The sequence below is a fragment of the Uranotaenia lowii genome, chromosome 2 (genome assembly GCF_029784155.1).
Source record: "Uranotaenia lowii strain MFRU-FL chromosome 2, ASM2978415v1, whole genome shotgun sequence".
NCBI classification, from domain to species: Eukaryota; Metazoa; Arthropoda; class Insecta; order Diptera; family Culicidae; genus Uranotaenia; species Uranotaenia lowii.
In genome coordinates this window covers 309,486,518-309,508,187 of record NC_073692.1, presented here as the reverse complement: position 1 = coordinate 309,508,187, position 21,670 = coordinate 309,486,518, and the positions used below count along the sequence as shown (strand labels likewise).

The following is a 21,670-nucleotide window of genomic DNA, read 5'->3' as shown; positions in this document are numbered from 1 at the left end:
AGAAAATTAAACCCTTAAATTACAAAAATCGCTTTTTTAAAAGCGAGAAGTGTATTCAAATACAGGCAAATTTATTCAAAATTTAAAAAAAGTACCAAACTTTATGAAATCATTGGTTAGGCATTGGTTTTGTTAATAATATAAAGGTATGTTACATTTATTGAATATGAGAGTCTTCATTCATCAAAATCGGAAGCTTCTATCAATACAATATTTCATCAAATTCTGTAAAAACTTTGTTGTCAGTTCAATAAAACATATAATTTGGTGAAAATGCTTACATTTATCAATTTTTGACAAAAATTCTCAAGTTTTGTTCAAATTTTCTCCATTTTTTGGAAATTTAGTATGGGACAAAACCTTTTTTGATTTTGGAAGGTTTTGATAGTATTTTAGAAACCATTTCCGGTTTTAAAATCGCTACACACAAAATTTCACGTTGATCGGTTCAAATTTAAGTTAATTTTGTATGGGAGCCCCCTCTTCTTGGATTTCGAGAGGTTTTAAAGTATTGAAGAAATCATTCCCGGTCTTGAAAACGGCTTTACACAACATTTCACGTCGATTTGTGCATGGTTTAGTAGTAGTAGTTTAGTAGCCCCCCTTTTTGAAAGTCGAGCGGTTTGAACGTATTACAGAAATCATGTCCGACCTCAAAAACTCTTACATATCAAATTTCACATTGACAGACAGACAAACAAACATTTATTTTCAAATAGATTTTCGACCTTTTATCACAAACTTGATACTGTTCTACCTAAGTTCTTAAAAAATGGTTGTTGTATTTGTATCACTTTAAAGATCTTATATCAAACATTAAAAACATATTTTTACCAACTTAATTGTTTGAATGATAGTTGAATTTACAAACTGTCGTTTGCAGTATAATGTATGATTATTAAATAGATTGAGGGGCAAATTTTTAGGCCCACTTATACAAAATAATGAAACTAAAAAATTTCAAATTTTGGATTCAGCACTAAGTTATAAGATTCTCCCTTTAACATAATTCTATGATCCTGTTTGTATAAATGGTAATAATGGTATTGTATGATTGTAAAAGTTATTTTACAAAACAACAATGGTTCTCAAGAATGTTTTGCGATTTTTTTAAATTCTATTACAGTAAGCGAAATAAGAATAGTACCACCATGTGTTTTGCTTGATTAATAAATGAATGATTGAAATCACGAAAATTTTCTTCTTCAGTTTGTTCTAATTTGTTTAACGGATAAATCAAGCATAAGTTTAGTTTTATGGACGTAGAAATTGGCGTTGAGGACCAGAAATGTGAAAAAACGTTAAGTTTTTCAACAAAAACAAGATTATTTTAAAAAATTTACTGTGAAAAAGTGAATAATAGTGCTTCTACAAATTATTTAAATAGATACATGCAACTTAAGGAGTTTTCCAGAATTCCAAATGTTTTCAAATGTATTAAAAGGGGGTTTTAAGAGATGTTCCTCAAGCGCTAAGGAATTTGATATTTAAGCTATAAAACTTTATCGAACTGCTTGATTTCTTCATTAAAATGACGTGAAATGATGAAACAATCATTCGAAATTTATTTTGAATCAAGAAAAAATAGATTGAATTTCAAAAACTTAGAGTATTTTCAGTAAACCCTACTTATTCCAGTTTCATCTGGACGAAGGGTCAAATCTGGGCAAACAACCCAGCTTTTGTTAAAACTTTTTTTCTTAAATTGTTTTCAATTAGAAATTCTCATCTTATGTTTGATGTTTTCTAAAAGCAGGCATCTATCGGTATTTAATTGAAAATTAATTATGTTTGCTCAAAAAATTGTTCAAAGAAATTTTAAATCTAAATTAATAGATTCCTGGTTAATTACTCAGAGGAACCTTATTTTCGGGCTAATCGGCAACCTGCAGAGCTCTTAAATCTTAATATTCTACTAGATGAGTGTAGAAACTGCAATTCTGTTAAAACATATTTAATGGTTGCTTATAACATAAGGTTGCCAGATTGCCTGGTTTTATCCGGGATTGTCCGGATATTTGATATAAAATTTGGGAAAAGTTTGGTCCTGCTAGGTTGCCCGGATTTCATTGGGAAGGTCCGAATTTTATCCGGGTTTATTGTCATTCTCATTCTCAAATCATACACAAATTGTCATGTAATTTATATTTATTTATGCGTCCAAAACGAAATTTAAACAATTTTAAATCTGCTGATAAATTTTGGTGTTAAGTTTTTTTTCTTGATTTTTGATAGTTTTGACCAAATTTTATCGGATTTTGGTAGATCTATTTGAAATAAAATGCCCAGATTTAGACAGGTTTTTAGTTAAAACAGTCTGGATTTGCTGAATACTTGCTGAAAAAAATCTGGCAACCTTATTAAAACATATTTACATCATTTTAAGATTTCTATCATTTTACTAAGAGGTGTTATGGGCATGATAGCCACACGATACCAGACGGTTTATTTTTGGTCAAATTGATTGGTGTTGTGTCTTTTTATGGAGAACACTATCTTATAAAGCTCATTTCCAGCTTACTTCCATAGAAAATAATATGATTTTCAGGAGGTAAATGTAAGTTTTTCCCAGGTAAAGCTTGAGGTGTTCGTCATGCCTTTATTTTCCCTTCATCAAATTTTAGAGAAAAAAAAGTCGAAAATAAAATCTCATAACTGCTTGAATAATAAGGGCTTACTGGTTTGTTCTTAATCATGGTGATAAATATGGAGTTTTGGAGTTCAAGTTCAAGGAAATGATAAAAAAGGCATTTAAGTTACAAAAATAAATAATTACAAAAAAAGTCTGACATGAATATGAATATGAATATTAAAAAAACATTTTAAATAAAGTGGAAATTTTTTTGGGTCATATTTTTTCAAAAACGTAAAAACTTCTTAATTGAATGTTTTCAGACGTTTCTTTTCAGAATCCTAAAAACAAAAATTACCATATAATGTCGATTTACGCCAGATCTCAGCTTTTAAATGTAATGCAACTGGCTTACTTTTTTTCTGGATTTCTTCAAACAAATTTACAAGTTGTCTAATATGATGTCAATGTTCAATTGTTTAAATATTGTCTAAAATCTATTATTTTGTTATTTTCCCTCCTCCCATAGGTGACGAGATCCTGAAAGTAATGTACAAATCAGTCGGCCCTTTCAACGAACCCCAGAACGTAACCGTGATAGAGAAATTCACAGCCAGCGAAGGCGACAGCATCACATTCACTCAGTTCAACTCCTCCAAGGTACGGTATCGCCCATGACAATGTTAAGGCTTAAGTTGATGATTCCATCTTCCATCCCACACGGCTAAATGTCGAAGTGCGAAAAACAAATGCTTTACGTTATTTATAAAATGTATAGTAAAATAATAATCAAGAAATGTGTGGGGTCCTAATGACGCTAGGTACTTGAGTGCCGCATCCGTCAGCTTTAATGACGATGGGCTGTCAAATCGCGAAACGGAAAACCTGCAAATCTACATAGTCGTGGTGCACATCTTAAACTGCAATTCATTAAAGAAAGTCAACCCACATGTTTAAGTTTGCTTCAATGTGGCAGTTGATGAGGAACATTGTAAACGTAGATGCTCATTGCGAATAAGATAGTATATTATTTGGTTTATTGCTTGGTTGAATGTAAGTTTTTTTTAAATGTAAAAGTCTATCTGTAAGTCAAACGAATTTTATAAATTGAATCGATTTTAAAAGAAATATCTCAAAATTTGTTCTTTTTTTCAACTCAACCATTTCTAAGAAGTTACCTAGTTGATATTTATCACCAATTTTATTGCCTATCAATCTCGATTTCATATGAATTTTATTGAACACCTTAGTGGCTCGTCACGATTCAAGTTCAGTGATCCAAATTAGTTTGCCAAGCACGCGAATTGATTCTCGAAACGCCCGAAGCAGATCAAATTCCTTAGCAATGATAGCCTGGCACACACACACCTGGGTTTGGTATTTATTCACATATCAAATCTCACCTACAACAACAACAAGAACAACAGAAGAGGTCACGATCGTTGATCGAGAGTCGAATATTTTGACAAATCGTTACATAAGGTCAACGCTATAAACTGACAGTTTCAGGCCTTAAGGTCACATTGAAACAGAAGTCAGTCGTGATTCTTTGCTTTTCATTTTCGCACAATGTGACATGTGGAACAAAATTGGGAGCAATTGATCAGCTGAGTAAGAAACAAGGTGGTTCCCACGCACGAGCTGTTTAAGTTATTTGAGATATTAGAAGAATCCAAGAGTAAGAATAAAGAACATGTTGTTATTTCTGACTTGCATTTTGTATCAGTCATCGGCATTTTTGTCCACTTAATAGTATTGATTGAGAATCGACTCGATACACTCGACAAAATTATTTTGCATCAACTTAAACATTATAAATCACCAATTTTTATAACCATCTACTTAATGCTTCCCACGATCCTTTTTTTTTCAAAATCAAAATTAAGTTGTTTTGGTTCAAAACAGCAGGTCGACAGACCTTAACTTTGCGTTTGACTTGGCATTCGCAAAATTGAGTTGAAAGAGGTTTTCTGAAGCATGGAAAATCTTTTTGTAGCAATATTTTTAAGCTGTTATGATATACGTTCCATATACATAAAGTGAAGGCAATATACATTATACATACATAAATTTCATTTCTTTCTAGAGCGACACAAACTACACCAATTGGGCGTTATCCGACACCTCATTCATAGGGGGAAAGTTCATATAACGCCCCGTGTGGCTAAAATGCGCCACTCGTGTTTTCAAGAAACTGTACCATTAGACTGAGTCGATTTGGGGTCATTTTTGAATGTCTCAAACCCTGGGGTCTTAAAAGCTTCGTTTTGGTCCATAACTCATCCATGATTTTTTGCAGAGTTTTTAAGTAACGTTTACATGAGTTAATTTGAACTTTTTAGTTTGAATGGGAAAATTGAATATTTTTTACTGAAAAATTAACATTTTTGTTTCTTCTGTGGAACCGAGCCTGCTAATAGTTTTTGTGCCAATTTAAAGTTTCTCCAAAGGAAATTGTCCGCTGAACATTTTTGTCGAATATCATAACTTCGTATCTTTCTACACAAAAAAGTTATAAGCTCTTTAACAGGTGTATGTCTTTTTAGATTGATAAACAATAAATTCAATTGCCACCACTGCTTGTGCCCCACGAAGTATTGCATAAATCACCTCGCTAAGCACCCAGCAGTGGTGTCAATTGAATTTATTGTTTATTAATGCGAAAAGACTTACACCTGTTAAAGAGCTTATAACTTTTTTGTTTAAAAAGATATGAAGTTATGATACTGGACAAAGTTGTTCAGCGGAAAATTTCCTTGAAGGAATTTATAAATTGGCACGAAAAATATAAGCAGGTTCTACAGAAGAAAGAAAAATGATGTTGATTTTTCAGTAAAAAATATTCAATTTTCCCATACAAACCTAAAAGTTCAAATTTACTCATGTAAACGTTAGGGGAGAGTGGGGATACTTGATCCCCTTTTCTTACTTTCACCATATCTTTTTGGAAAAATTTAGCAACTCTCTCTCTTTTACATTTTCTGACAGCGTGTAACTTCAAGTTTCTATGCTCCTAAAATTAGAACGATACTTGAACCCGTAGATGAACTAGAAGCATTTTCGTGGGAGTTAAAAAATTGCGATATTTTTGAAGTTAAGGGATACTTGATCCTTTATCCAGGAAGCCCTAATCCATGGAAAAAATCAAACAAAACCCCAAGATAGAATGTTAAATGACTATTTTGGCCACGTTTGTTCTCATTTAACAATCTATAATTGTCAGAAAAAAAATCTATAGCTTATTCTCAACCCTTATGACATTGCATACTTACGGGCGCAATTTTTTTAAAACAAGAGAAAATCAATTATTTTAGCCCTTTTCTTCAGATAATTGATGGATAAATATTAGCTATTGGATAAATATTAGTTATCTCGTAATCAGCTATGACCACGATCCACTGAGAAGAAGAATATACCGGGATCGTTTGTACCCAAATATTAGGGATCAATTGTACCCAAAATCAACATTTTAGAAAACTTTTTCTGAAATATGTTGGGAGTTTTCCATCGCTTTGAAAATATTGTATTTTGAAGTTCATGTTACACTCAAAAGATTGATGTATTGGAATAAATATGTTTGTTATAATTTTTCAATGTTAGAAACATTTTAAAATGATGAAAAAAGATCTTCAAGTCACATTTTGTGAAATTTTTCAAACAAAGTTCAATAACCCAAAAAATTATTTTGTTAAATTTTTTTGAGCTTCAACCACTTCTGTTTTGTTCCATTTGGCACATTTTTCTAGAACATTTGATCTTTGTACGACATTCCAGTTGGGAGATATAGCTAAGGAATCAAGTATCCCCAGGGATCAAGTATCCTCATTCTCCCCTACTTAAAAATTCTGCAAAAAATCATGGATGAGTTTTGCACCAAAAAGAAGCTTTAAAGACCCCAGGGTTTGAGAAATTCAAAAATGACCCCAAATCGACTTAGTCTACTGTACCATACCTGCCTATAAAATACAACCAATTTGTTTTTAATGCTGTGATTTGCCATGGCAAGTATGAATTATTCCTTGAAATGCCACTGACAAGTGAAAATTTCGCAATTTTGATTTACTTCATACCGATGTTAATTTTAAGACACTTTCAATAAGATGTCGCTCAGCGAAGAAAAATGAATAAGGCAATATTTTTATATACATCGATGGAGGAGAATCTAAAATATGTTTTTTATTTGTAATAAAAAGAAACTTTAGAATGATTCGCTTAAATGTGCTTTTAATGGATATGTTTTATTACGGCCCATGCGATCGATATAACGTGCCACCCAGAAAATGCTATTAATAGTATTATTTCTCAAAACAGTCAATTTTTATTCAAAGTGAAAAAAGTGTAAAAACAACTTTTCAGGAAAAATTAAGCCTTAATTTATCAACTTTGATTTTTTAAACTTAGTTTAGTCCATTTTGATTTTTTCTTCCAGTAAAAAAGTCTTTTAGTATAAGTGTGTTTTCTGTCTTCGGCTGATTTCGAGTGTGTTCGGCTCTATGGCGCGTATTGAATACATTCCGGCGCGAATTCACAACACAGTTTAGTGCTTTTTTAAAAAAATATAGCATGTTCCTCTATCTAAATAAGTGAGGCAAATAGAAATTCGCTGCAGCATTTTAAAAACAATTTTTGACTTTTCGACAAAAAACTGAGGAGTTTTTGAAAAGAGTTGTAATCGTTCAAGATAAAAAATCATGCCGGAACCAAACAAAATCAACAAAACTATTGTTTTATGTATAAGGCATACTCAGTTCAAAGAAATTTGAAAAGCACATCATTCGAATGATGAATGCCGAACATGGAAAATGAACCTAATTTAAGTTTCAAATGCAAAACCAAGATTTGAATCTGAATTTAGTCCCAAAGATGAACAACAATGATGATGTCCCAACAAACCGAATACAGATTTCACAATCCGATCACAGGCATTAAATTTTGATTATATTTAAAAAAAAAATTAGAACCAGAACATCGGAAATGATTCAAACCTAAGCTTACCAGATATTTTTCCGCAATTTTTCGGGCAGTACAGATCCGAGCTATTTAATCTTAAAAACTTGCAAAATCCGGACATTTGATTTCAAAGTTTACAATCCAAAATCTGGGCAATAGCCAGACAAATTTGGGAATTCGTGAATTAAAATCAAGAAGAGAAAAAACTCGAAAAAAAATCTTTTTTTCTCATTGAAACACATCAGCTTGTTTATGTGAGTAAAATTTGCTAAAAAAATGTTTTGAACGCATTTTGATCACATAATTTTGATCACGCAATTTAAATTTTTATACGATTTTGCAAATAAAGTGAGATCATTCGGGCAAAATTCGGGCAATCTTGAAACCTTAGTAAGTTTATTCTTTTTAAAAATTCGTACAAATTTGCAACAACTCAAACAACAAAATGGAAAAATCGTACTTTATTTTAATTTTTTTTTTCATTTACACATTTCCAACTGTTTAAAATAATTTTTGAGGACTGTACTGAAAATTCAGGCACCAACATGGTGCATGAATTTTCAGAAATAACTTTAGATAACGTTTTTCAAGCACAGTCTTTAAATATCTATCAAGAAGCGAGAAATTTTTCGAAAAACTGTAGTAGAATTGTGGAATTGTGATAAGATTTAGAGGTTTTGGCCTTAGTTCTGAGACGAAATTGTTACTGTTTATTCACTTTAGTCATTCATTAAAATTTGACTAAGAATAAAAAAAAATCTGTATTTCTTTTGTTTAGATTTCTTCATGGTATAAACAAACAATATCACTGTCCTTAATGTGTTAAGACCGAATAACAATTCAAATCGAAAAATGGATCATTAACCATTGCTTGCATAAATTAAGGAGCTAAATTTTTTAATATTAGGACTAATAAAATTTCAACTACAAGTACAAATGAAATATTTCTTTTGATTTCCTTGGCCCTCGCACTAGTCTCCTTTTAATTTTTTTCCTCAAACTTTACCGTTTGATAAGGTTTCCAGCATTTTGTCCTAGACAAGCTTACTCTTGGTCTCTTTTGTTCAAATATCAAAAATTTACCTCAAACTACAACAAAAATTTCACCAAAACTATACATTTACTAAGGAAAAAGTTGAGCTCTCTCACAAAAAAAAACCTGTTTGATTCTAAACGCTTTGATTTCATCAGAAAGGGTGTTTGTTTGCGAAGCTTCAAAAAAAAATAGATATGTCATAATTTTGAAATGAAATTTTCTCTTACATTTGAAATTTTCAAAAACAATCCAAGTTTTTCCCCAAATTGATACTCAACTTATAGGCTTTTAAACGTAGAAACAAGTTGTGAGATTTTTTAACTTTAGACTTAGTTATTTAGGCTTATCTGGAAAAAAAATCATGTTGATCAAAAGCAACCACGGTGATCAATGCTACTCAAAATAATTTTATGCTATGAAGCCGCCGACCGTGGATAGCGTTCAAGTCTCCTAAGCCAGAGGTCATGAGATCGAGTCTCGATCACGGCACACATAGTACCTTTTCTGTAGGCTGGTGGTGCTATACATTCAGTACGATGCTAGACATTAAACCCTTGAAAGATATACGCTTTAGTCTTAAGTAGAATTCAGATCTCTTCAAAGAAACATGAAGTTTCACTGAGATCCTATATGTGTGTGTTCGTTGAAAAAAAATATTTTTTTTTCTAAATTGGACACCGTGTCGAAATCTTTTAGCTTATTTCCATCAAATAATCTTTTTCAATTTTGTTTCATTTATGTTTGTATTACTTGTTAGTTTTTATTTCGTTAAACATTTTTTTGTTTCCTATCGTCTTGTGTGATTTCGTTTCAACTAGTTGAGTCTTTTTTTTTATTTTTTGATTGTTTTATCATGTTTTCTTTTGTTATTTCATGTTTTTCAAAGTTTTACCTAGTTTTGTCTTGATTAACCTTACTTTTCCTTGTTATAACTGGTTTTATCCTTTTTAATCTTGTTTTATTTTGTTGTGGAATGTATCATTTTTTTCTACCTTATTTTGTCTTGTTTTTACTTCATTTGCTTGTTTCTACTTGTTAAGGGGGGGGGGGGGGGGTAGGGTCTAACACTTTCAAAAAATATTTTTAAGTTAAATAAAAACGTTGGGGTCCAGAAAAACATCTAATAAAAATATTTTGCTCTGATTTTTTGAATTCAGATGATTCTGTGCTGAGATACAGTGTCCACCGCAAATCCTGTTTTCTAAAAGGCATCCTCGAAAATGCTCCGTCACCGGCTCATTTTTCAATATTTTTCTACGAAAAAATTACTAAATGTTCTTTTAACAATGCTTTGTATAATGCAAAAAATTTGAATACATTTGTTTGAACGATAGCTCTAGAAAAAAAATCGTGAAAATGGTGTTTTTTTTATATCCGTTAGACCCTACCCCCCTCTTAATCTAATATTATCTTATTAAATTTATCTTGTTTATTGTGTTGAATTTTGTCAAATCTGGTTTGAACATGTTGTATCTTCGTTTACTGGGTTATTTTGTTTGATCTTTTTTTTTCGTTTTGCTTTTTTAAAAAATTTCCACCATGTTTTATTTTAATTAAACAAGATTTGTCTAGTTTTATATGTTAAATATAGAATAATCATGTTTTATCAAGTTTTGTCTTGTTTTATAATGTATTTTGGTCTTTTCTTATTTTATGTTGTTCTATCTTGTTTTTTATAAGCTCATCTAATTTTTTGGCGTCTCTACATAAGGGCCTAATCGCCATAATTATACTTGTGTTGAAAGATTGTGACTTGTCTTAAAGTCCTAAGGAAGTTACTCTGACCGTATTAAAACTAACAATGTTACATGGGTTTGATGTGGGTTGTTCCTTCTTTTATCATTCAATGCATGATGTGGGGATGACAACGCCATTAGATTCTGCTGTTCAGCGACAATTTCTCATTTTGAATAACATCCAACGTTTCGTTGAACTTTCCACAGTATTTTTTTTGTTTAACTAATGGAAATGGCTACAGATGAACTTTTTTTCATATGGCAAAATTCTATAAAGAATTGAAGTTTCAAGAGTATAAGACATTGAGAGAATAATTTTATTATATTTCTTATAAGAACCATAATAAATATCAAATAAAAAAATAAGATGCTATGTGAACTATGGGGAGCAGAATTTAAGTGCAGGATAAATCTGAAAAATGTGTTTCGCTTTGAATACTGGCGATTCGTTCACTTTAAATCACGCTTTAAAAAATATGTCATTAGTGGACAAAAAAAGAAGAAAATCGAATTTCATCAAATATTTAACCACAACCACAATATAAATATAATTCATCACCTTGTTGAAAGAACTCCTTACAAAAAAAAACAAATTTTCTGAATTTTAATTCGATTTCTTATAATAAATCTTTACTTGCTTCAAAGATTCAACGATTAAAAGCACTTTCGATTTCTGTTCCTAGCTCTGATCAACATGAAAAAACCTCTATTTATTAAAATTCTTAATTATTTTGAATTTGAAACCCTATTAAAACCATATTTTACAGTTTCGGTCCTGAAAATATATTAAATTTATCTGTTTCTTCACATGAATGATCAGACCTTATTCTAAAATTTTATATTTGTGACCAACGATAATATATTTGAAATAAAACTTACATAGATATTTAAAATAAAGATTTAGACATCTGCATAAGTTTCAACACCTGTTGAAGGAATATAGCATAGACGTTTATATTTGACAACAAGCTATAGTTCCATTAGAGCAAGTTCATCTGTGTTGGAAAAAGTGGTAGAAATTTTGACACTTGTAGCATATTTTGAAAATTGTACAATACAATTTTTTTTCAAGATTTGCAGGCGTTAAATTTTTTTACCAGACTCTTCTTTTTTAAGCCGTCTGTTTCCAACTAGATATTTTCGCATCACAGCATGCAATATATATGCATCTTCTAGGGTGACTATTTTGTATGTTTATGAAGTTTGCCACTGCCACCGTTCCAGTGGAAAATAAACGAAAAGAAGTCTGTTGGACACACATCAGAGGTTTTTAGATGAGGCAAAAGGCAAATTTAATTGAGGCCCTCGCAATCAGAAGGAGGTATGTGCCAAAATCGTCGGTTTTAATTTAGTTTACCTATCGATTCTTCTCATCTTCATCTACCTACATCTGGTGCAAAACTCAGATGTTTTAATTTTAAGATAAATAAAACACAACACTTTTAAGATTGGATTAAACTCCTCGAATTAAAAAAAATATATGAAAAATCTGCACTTATATCCCTTAGAATCTGAGGGCCTCAATTGAAATGTTGTTTTTTTTCCTTAAAAAAGAATGTAGATTTTCTCTCAAAGAAAAAGTCATCAAGAATAGTTCAATTCATTCTCTAACAAGTGGAATCGACTATTTGAATATATGATTGCATTTCAGTCTGAAACCCAACAGAATAAATGAAAAAAATCAACCATCTTTGTAAGGCACATTGAACGGCTCCTGGAGGCCATTTGTTGACGTTTTCGGGTCTATCTAAGAACATTTGGAGCCAGGAGGAGGAAGTTAAAAGCATACATCGGAAAATTTAAAAGGTGATTTAACAATGTACAGAATCTCAATTTTTTCGAAGAACCTCACTGAAAATTAACAAATATATAAACAAACGTACTGGCTTCTCAAAAATGAGCTGTTCATTAAATTTTGTTCGATAGTTTTTGTCATTTTTTTCTTAAAAAATTGTGCGCATTTTGTATGTAGCCGTCGTTTTTGTTTGCCAAACGGCTCACTAACACAAATGCAAAATGCATGAGCCCTAAAGTGTTGGAAAAAAATTGACTGCCGCAGAACTCGAACAAATTTTCGCAAGGTAAAATTTTCGAAATGTGCTACAAAAATTTGTAAAACTTTTTTTCCAACACGAGTGAACTTTCTCTTAAAGGCTTGAAGACTATAATAAACAAGTTAAATTTAATATTGTAGGAATGTGGTGGGACATTGCAAACTCAATAGGAAATTAAATTTGAAAATAACTCTATAAACTTTAACAATTTTTTTTTGTTTATTTCAGGTACTCACTTACTTCCGGGAGGTGGTTTTCGACTTCAACCCTAAAAACTTCTACATCAAACTGAATTTGTACAACATCACCAATCTGCGGTTACAACGGACGGTGTACGGGCTTCGATCGGGAAATTCCCTAAAACGAAGAAATGCCCTGTAGAAATCGATGACCCCATAAGGGAAAAAATCTGTAAATTAATATCGTTATTTTAGCTTTAAGTCGAATGAATGTATTTAGTAGCCAATAGAGCAATACAACGAACGTTTAGTCAATAAGAAGTATTACCACATGGAACATTTCGAAAGCGAAACACTCCGTTAGACTTTAAATACCAAAAATCAACAAGCTCGATGCAGCTGCAATCGGTTTTGTTTGCAATACGTATTTCATGTGTTGATTATGATGATGTGTTGATTGTCCCGACTACATGCAGATGTGGTGCTTCGATAACCAATTGTACAAATAAATGCTCATTTTCTTTTATTTAGTTATGTCATACAGAGTATATGTAGTAAACATACCTCACTGTCAAACAATTTGAGCCACCTCCCGTGTTATCGATAGTCGCTAATTGATACTGCCAATTTATTTGTAATGTTATGTGTGCTATAAAGTGGAGATGAAAATAATAATACTCAAAATTGAAGGATGGAAAACTGGTGAGCCACAAATCCCACTGAAACTTGCTATTAATAAACCCTTGTGAAGAAAACGATTGATTATTGTTAAAATAAAGATATTTTTGCTAATCTGAAAACATATCCAATGGATGACACAAGTCCCTTAAGGTGAGAGAACGGATAACAGTTGTTGTAAATTAAAAATTGTAAAAAACTTTCATTGGAAAGAAACACCATTGAATGTTATTTGTCTAGGGCAGCGGTCGGCAACCTTTTGAGACAGAAGAGCCAAAAATTGCAAATACAGGAAATGTCCAAGTTTCAAAGAGCCGCAACTCATTTTATCCTTACTACAAATAATGGTGATTGCTAAGATACATTGCATCCTGTTGTTAACTCAGTTTTATTACCATTTTTCACAACGCCACAGATTTCCGTTGTTTATTGGCAAACGGAAGCGATTTTCATTCTTCTGAATCAATACATTTTTATAACGGGTACAGCTTAGTAACGTTGAAATTTTGGCGATTTACCATTGTGACCTGATAAAATATATCATTTAAAACTTTGGTGCAATTCTTTCCTTACACCTATTCCCAGATAAAAAATAGACTTTCGATGTGTTCTGTTGAAATATTAAAAAGAAGCATTGAAAATTTTATATCATAAAAAAGCATGCTACAAGGTGTAAATTAATATAAAAAAAACTATACAAGGGTTTGTCTCTATTATTTTTTCTTCAAACTTTACCAATTAGCATTCAAATTCTTAAGGTTTTAAACATAATACGTTAAAATCCATTGAGGTTCATTTGTTTGTTATGTGCATAAAATTCATTTTAAATAGATAAATCTTTTTCGGGCCTTAGGAAAAATAAACCAACAAATTTTAATTCATAAGTGATCATTTTACGGATTGGAAAAACAATTGTCAAAATTTGACAAAATTTAGCAATTGGTCGCGAGATATGGTCTTTAAAATGTGGTTTTGAAATTTCTTTTAAATTTTTTTCATTACAAGCATTCCGATTCAGCTCTCTAGTTCTCATTTTGATTTCTGATAAAATTATAAAAAGGTTTCAAAAATTATATTTTTCGATTATTCTAATTTTTCAATATTTCAAAACAAAACAATTTCAAATATTTTCAACAGTCGAAAAAATATTTTTAAAATACTTTTAATTCTTGAGATTTACTGTATTTCAGTGTACCTTGGATTTTTGGAATCGTCAAGAATAGATTCAACCGATGATGTAGAAATATACTGGGGTCCGATGAAAGTTTTGGTAGCTATCTCGGATCTCCCATAAAAATAATAAATCTTACATAATAATAGACATCTCATTTTGGCTTTGCTTCGCTGTATTTAATTTTTCAACGAACCGATTTTTTAAACTCAAATATTTGTTTTTTGACGTTATTTTGATCATCACTTCATAGAACAAACCAAAATTCTGATAAAGACTTTGAAATCAAAATCAACTTTTAGAACAGCCATGATGTTTTAAAAATAATTGCAGAATTAGAAATAAGGTTTAGAATTTAAAAAAAGATGTTAGAAGATATATTAAAGTTTATGGAAGAAAATGCTTCTTTACCAAATAAAGTTTCTCCTTCAAATAAATTCTTAAAATATTCATATTACACATGAAATTCTAAAATTAGACCAGCACTAAGCTCCCGGTTTACAAAAATATTTTTTAACAAACTTGAAAAATTTGTTCAGTTGAACTCATGTTCAAAATTAGAACGAAGAACTTGATTTTTTTTCATGGATTTGAAAAGGAACATTGAAAAATGGAATTCAATATTTGAACAATTTAAAAACAAAATGTTTTAAGAAAGAAATTTCAATGCACAAAACAATTATTATCAGTATTCATCATCATCATCATCATCACTATTTTTAAAATATTCAATTCAAGAAAAACAAACTCAATTTCATAATCTTAACAGTGAGGACTTTGTTTGACAATGCTCGGTTTTTATCCGATTAAATCAGGAAATCAAATTTAACGGATAACTTCCCGTTCCCCGAAGAAAAATTTCTCCAGGCTTCCAAATGCTATATCAGACTTTCATGAAGAACGTTCACTAATTTCTAAATTTCAACAGGGTTGCAATCTGAGAAGATGCTGTTAATCTGTTCTATTTATAGTAGTTCTTTTTGAATCCTGGGAAATATTAACTGAACTGAAGGAACTTATGTTGCGTCCGATTACTCTAGAAAATTCCGAGGATTTTCAAAATTTTCACACATTCAGCTAAAGAGCCGCAGTTATACATCCAAAGAGCCGCATGCGGCTCGCGAGCCGCAGGTTGCCGACCTATGGTCTAGGGTATATCTCAAAATGTCAAAGGTAAATAAAAGTTGATCATTCTTGTGTTAACACTGATTTGAGGTTTGACGTTTATTATTGCTATTTTCTTCGAAGCTCAATGAGATCACTATAACATAAATTATAATATACAGTCTATGATAAAATGTGAAGTTGTGAAGTTTAAATTAGATAAATATCAATCAAAACTCCAACGAAAAACAAACTTGAAATATCTCCATAGTAAAACTTTTAGAACGGATTTGATTTACGGACTTCTCAACCAACACATACCTCGCAGATACACTCCCAAAACTATTTTGGATGCTGGGTTTGATAAATCACATCAATTTTCGGTTTAATGTCGGCGCGACTTCAAATTTCCATCAATTTTGACTTCCGCCTGTCAATCACTGCGCCATCAGTTGATTAAAATCTACCCTCTCGCATTTATTGCGTTTGAACTGAAACTTGGTCCATTTTGATTTAATTTAGCCTTCAAATGTAGCCTGAATCGAATTCAAGTGATTTACGGTTATACGAATTCGAACTTTATTTTAATGGTTATTTTAACTACCACTTGGCTGATAACCTTTCATTTTCTGGATAAAAATGATCAAATTTGATGGTTTAACACTTTTAGGGAAAAAAGTAAATGCTCGAGTAAACATTTTCCGCTAGCTGTAAACGACATTTCATTTTCATATGGGAGAGTGGGGAACCATGGCTCCCTGTACCATAACTCCTGTATAGTGAAAGATACAATGAAAATAAAAAATGGTATGGTATTCTACATTTTTAAGGTATCATTAGGCAATTTTTTTTAAATTTTTAACAAGTTATTTTCCCCAAGTTCTGACTCACTAATCACTAATCGTACTTCCATAGCCAGAACTTATGTCTGATCCCAAAGAATAATAAAAGCTTCTTGTCTTTGTTCATGTTTTCCATTATTTTAACATCAAAATATTAAAATAACCAAAAACATAAATTGGTTAAGCCTACCATGGAGTAAAGAACGCAGAGACATCTGGAAAACAGGAACAGAAGAAACGTGGACCACCAGTACCATACGGTTCAAATGGGGAATATCGTTGGAAGCATGCTAAGAAAAATGCTCCTTGATGAAGAAACTGTACGTTATGTGGAGTAACTTCACGAATCACTGGGACCATTCTTCAGAGTCTGGAAATGATTTATTTTGTCCCCAGAAATCACAAAACCTGAACAGAAGTATTTTGAAAAACTTTGATGATATAAATAAATGGATTTAAAGATTCTAAGATTAAATTTTTCTAAGTTGTTTTGGATCACAATCATTTCTGATCATCGACCAAGGATAAACCGCATTAACTCGTTCTTGAAAATGAAGAAGAGAATCGAAAAATATTAGTAGATCATAAATCCTTCCAGGTCTGCTTAGAACTCGAAAAGTTTTATCAAAAAATTAACTTTAATAATAAAGCATTGATCACTACAAATCTGGACGCGTTAAAACGGGTCTATCTCGGAGCTATGTAAACGAAATAAAAATATTTTGTAATCAAAATGTAGGGTTTTTATTGCACTTCAAAGGAAAAATAAGAAAAGTAATATTTCGATAGTGTTTTGATAAAATTTCGAACTTTTCGTCGAGAAACCACTCATCAAAGTTTGGGCACCCTATTCACTGATCTCAGCGGCCATTTTGTTCCACAATCTCTTCATCTCTGTTGCTTCCTGAGTCGTCCTACCATTCTTCTTCATCTTCTGCTTGACAATTGCCCAAAATTTTTCAATAGGGCGGAATTGAGGGCAGCTGGGTGGGTTGATGTCCTTTTCGACAAAATCCACCCGTTGGCCCAATACCACTGTAGTACCTCCTAGCTGTAGTGGTAGCATGCCAAATTTGGCGAAAACTTTACTGGTCTTTTGTGAGATCTATTGTACGAAAAAAAACGTTTTTTAAGGCACTCCTCCTTGTACATTTCGGAGTCCATGGTCTTGTTTTTCGCAAAAACCGGAGTTTTTCGTCCGCAGCTGCAAATACCCTGCCGGATCAAATACTTTCTTGTCAACTTATCGGCAAAAACGAATTTGAACTTGGCGGAGACATCACCCTGACCAGTGCAGTGCACCACTGCAGTGGCTTTATAAGATTTTTGGCCAGGAAGCTGCCTAAAATCCATCTTCACGTACGTTTCGTCATCCATGAGGATGCATCCGTCGTACTTCGTTGGAATGTTGTTGTATAACTTCCGGGCACGTCCTTAGGCTATCATCAATGTCCGGTTTGGTTGCTTACTGGCCCGATAGGATCGTATTCCTTCGCGCAGACTAATCCTTCTGGCGGTGTACCGGTCGACGTTGAATTTCTTGGCGATGTCGTAGTCCGACTACCCTGTGTTTGCCTTGATCGTTCTCAACACCTTCAAATGCAGTTTCTGATTCTTATTAGGTCCACTATAACGCTTGGTATGAACCTGCCGATCGATAGTATGCATCTCACGAAAACGTTTGAGAACGCTGCACACGGTTGATTTGAGCATTTTTAACGATTTCGCGATGTTTTTAACCCGACCACGTCGGTTTTTAACGTGGGTGTCCAAAATTTATTTTCCTCTCGCGGCTTTCATCACGTGTAACTTTTTTGGAACAAAGCGAATCGTAATGAAATTTTCAGCACTGATAAAGGGAACATTCCCGAACAAAGTGCTGTCAAAACATTCCAGATCCGACAACTAGGAGCGCAATGGTATAATAAACAGTGCGTCCAGATTCATGGTGATCCATGCTTTAGAAATATACTGTTTCTGATGTGTAGCATTTCCAATGCATGTTAGAATTTTTATTTAAAAAAAAATGTACACAAATAACGATTTCACTTAAGGAGTAAACTTTTAAAAATTGTAAGTGTTGATTAATTGTGAGTATAATTAGTTACCTTCAAAAAGACTTAATTGCACGAGTAAAAAATATTAAGCATATTTATCTTTCGCAGCAGGAGACGGTCAGAGAGAGACGTTAAAATTGAAAACGAAAAGTTTTATTATCCCTAAATCAAACGCAAAGCCTTTCTAGGTAAAACTACGATTTTTCTTCATGATTTTTTAAATGTACAATAATCGATGAAGATTTTAATTGCTAGGACATTTTTACGTTAAATCTCTCTCCCGTGAATTGCTGAACGTCCAGCAGCTGTTCTCCCAGATACCACTCATCACCATCCCTGAATCACCTCCTTTGTCAACACTTCCCCACAAAACTCGACAGAAGTATTCAATCACAGCAATCCACTAAACACAAGGCAGAAAAACACACAACTTTAGAAGCATTCGAAACAACAAAAACGCGTCATATCAACAGCACTTACAGAAACTAAATTTTTCTTCCAATACAACTTTCTCAAACACAATTATGAAAAAAAAATTAGTCTTAAAATTCTATATCTTCAAATTAAAAAAAAACACTCTTTCAGGGCATGTGTAACTGAACATAAAGTTCGAAAAATAACATTCACAATCGCAGTTTTTTCGCCTTTGATCCCGTGTTCTAAGTTTAACAAACAATATTGAAACACACCTTCCTTTCCAGCGATAATTTATGAGTTCAACACAACATACCTACTTGATTTACTAAATGTTTCATCAGGCAAATGAACAAACATGTGTCTGAAGTTTTTTTTTAATATTTTCATATGAAGAATTAGAACTTTCAAATTTTTTCGCGAAAGCGACGCAAAAACAAACGCGATCGTTCCGAACCAATCACCGCCTTCTTCCTTATTTTCCCCTAGTTCTGACTTTTAAAAAAAGATATATTTTTTGGATTTTGGAAAATGCTGGGATATTGTGGGCCACAAAATCCAAATTGACCAAACAACATGCAAAATTTATGAGTTTACCCAAAACTGCAACTTTGAAATTCATTTCGTTATTTTAAAGCAATTTCAGATGATGAAACAAATAGAGAGTTGTGTATGATCGAATGAATTCAAAAACCTGGCTCGTCAAGTGAATCGTCAATCTTTTGCATGACCAGGACCTTGAAAAGGATTCGTTAACGGAATAGTTTTTCATAAATGGTTTAAATCAGAAAATTTCACTGCTTGAAAATTTTAACTCAGAAAAGATGTAAAGATAGAGGTACAGTAGGGTAGGATAAAACGTAAGTACGACCTTAGTTCTATCCTATTTTCAGAACATTTTGCTGATGTTTAAAAAAAGAATGCAAGAACTGCATTTCATTTCTAGAATTTTATCTCTCTTCTAAAAAATAACGAAGATAATCGAATGACCGATTTGATAGCAGAAGTGAAATTTCCAAGCTGCTATCGAAACGTATTGTTACCTCTCTTCCTCTGGGGCAAAAGTTCGTACTATGTGTGTAAAAGTACGATCTTTAAAAGTTCCATATATTGGCTTCAGGTCAAGAGATAAATTATATTATATCAATCTTTGTTATAAGCAGCAGCTCCTGTGTTTGCTTGTGATAAAACTCCTATACGTGGGCGAACACCCTGCGCGAATTGGAAGTTTTTTGTTAATTATTCAAAACAAAAAAAAATGCAACGTTAATTGACGATGGTTTCAGGAACATTTAAGTAAAAATACATAATTAGTAAATTGTAAAAAAAAATTTAAAAAAAATGAGATATTTACTGATAACCACCAACTCTCTGGAAATGTATATTTTTTAAAGGCTAGCTTGACTTGATCCTTCATTAAAGGAAACTTGATCCTTTAATCAGAGTGCCCTAGGCTTTGGCAAAAACCATGCAAAATCTAAACATAAAAATTTCATTGACTATTTTGGCCATATAAGTTTTCATTTTACAGTTTATAGGTGTCAGACAAAAGGAATTGTAAGAGTTCGTCTAGTACCCTTTATTCATTGCATACTTAAAGGGGCTATTTTCTTATTTTGTGATTTAAGGACTTTTTTTAACCCTTTCTTCAGAAAATTGATGGATAAATATAAGGCATTGAATAAATAATAATAATTTCGTGCTTAGCAATTTCGTGATCAACATCTATTCAGAAGAGAAATATATCTCTTTGGACGCGAGGGATCACGTGGATACATAACTTACATTTAGGAAAACTTTTTCTTAAGCAAAATGGAAGTTTACTATTGCTTTGAAAATATTGCATAAAGAGGTTCATATTATACTCTAACGATTGAAATATTGCAAAAAATATTTTTAATTATAATTTTTTCGTGTGGGAAATGTTTTCAGATGATAAAAAAAGATCTTAAAGTCACATTTTGTTATATTTTTCAAACAAAGTGCAATAACTCAAAAAATAACATTTCTAAAATTTTTTGAGATAACAAGTTTGTTGTTATGTTCTATTTGACAATATTTTCTTGAACATTCGATCTATGTAAGACATTCCAGTTTATCCCCCGGGATCAAGTATTCTCACTTTCCTCTATAGATTCAGTAATAAAAATAAAAGTAATTGTTATGGTTAACTTGAATTTAAATCTAGAAAAATATGCCAAGAAACAATATTATGAAAATAAGGAGATGAATCTTTTATCCTAAGGTTGCCAAGTATTTAACACGTCAAAATCCGAGCCGGCATTCCAAAATATTCAACCAAAAATCCAAATCGGATAATATCCGGTCAAATTTTGTCAAAACCCAGGAATAACTCAACAAAAATCAAGAAAAAAAATCTGAGAATGTATTTTTTCCATAAAAAATCATCAGCAGATTTTTAATCGTTTTTAAAGACCTCCAAAAATTCGTCTATGGTTAGTTTTATCAAGCTTGCTAAAAAAATTTTATTTTGGGCATTTTTCAGTGAAATCCAGTGGACAACGGGCCGTATCGAACTTTTTTCTAATGATGTATTAAATATTTGGGCAAATTTGGGTAAAACCGGTCAATCTAGCAAGCTTATTTTATCCAAATCAAGTTTTGGATTAATAGAAATAGTACTTCAATCATTTCAATTTTGAGCTCACGATTATGTATTCGAATTTACAACACAAATAAAAATCACAAAGACATTTACAAAAAATCATGATGATTTCATGTGCTAATCGAGTAGATTTTGAAGTTTTGAATATTTAAAAAAATATATATATCATTTCATAAAAATCCTATGCCATAAAAAAGTCGAATAAGCATTTGGTAAATAAATAAGTAGGGATTTCCTATCTTAAATAAAAA

At 31.8% G+C, this 21,670-nt stretch overlaps 1 protein-coding gene across 4 annotated transcripts in view; it reads left to right on the top strand.

Moving 5' to 3' along the window:
* Window positions 1–13,319, top strand: part of LOC129746662 (uncharacterized) — a 66,531-nt gene extending 53,212 nt beyond the window's left edge. For all 4 annotated transcript variants that reach the window (XM_055740458.1, XM_055740461.1, XM_055740462.1 and 1 more), the window contains exons 3-4: window positions 3,102–3,232; window positions 12,577–13,319. In XM_055740458.1, the coding sequence (XP_055596433.1) occupies window positions 3,102–3,232; window positions 12,577–12,729 (284 nt within the window). In that variant the 3' untranslated portion in view covers window positions 12,730–13,319. The remainder of the gene's footprint in view (window positions 1–3,101; window positions 3,233–12,576) is intronic.
* The last annotated feature ends 8,351 nt before the right edge of the window (window positions 13,320–21,670 follow it).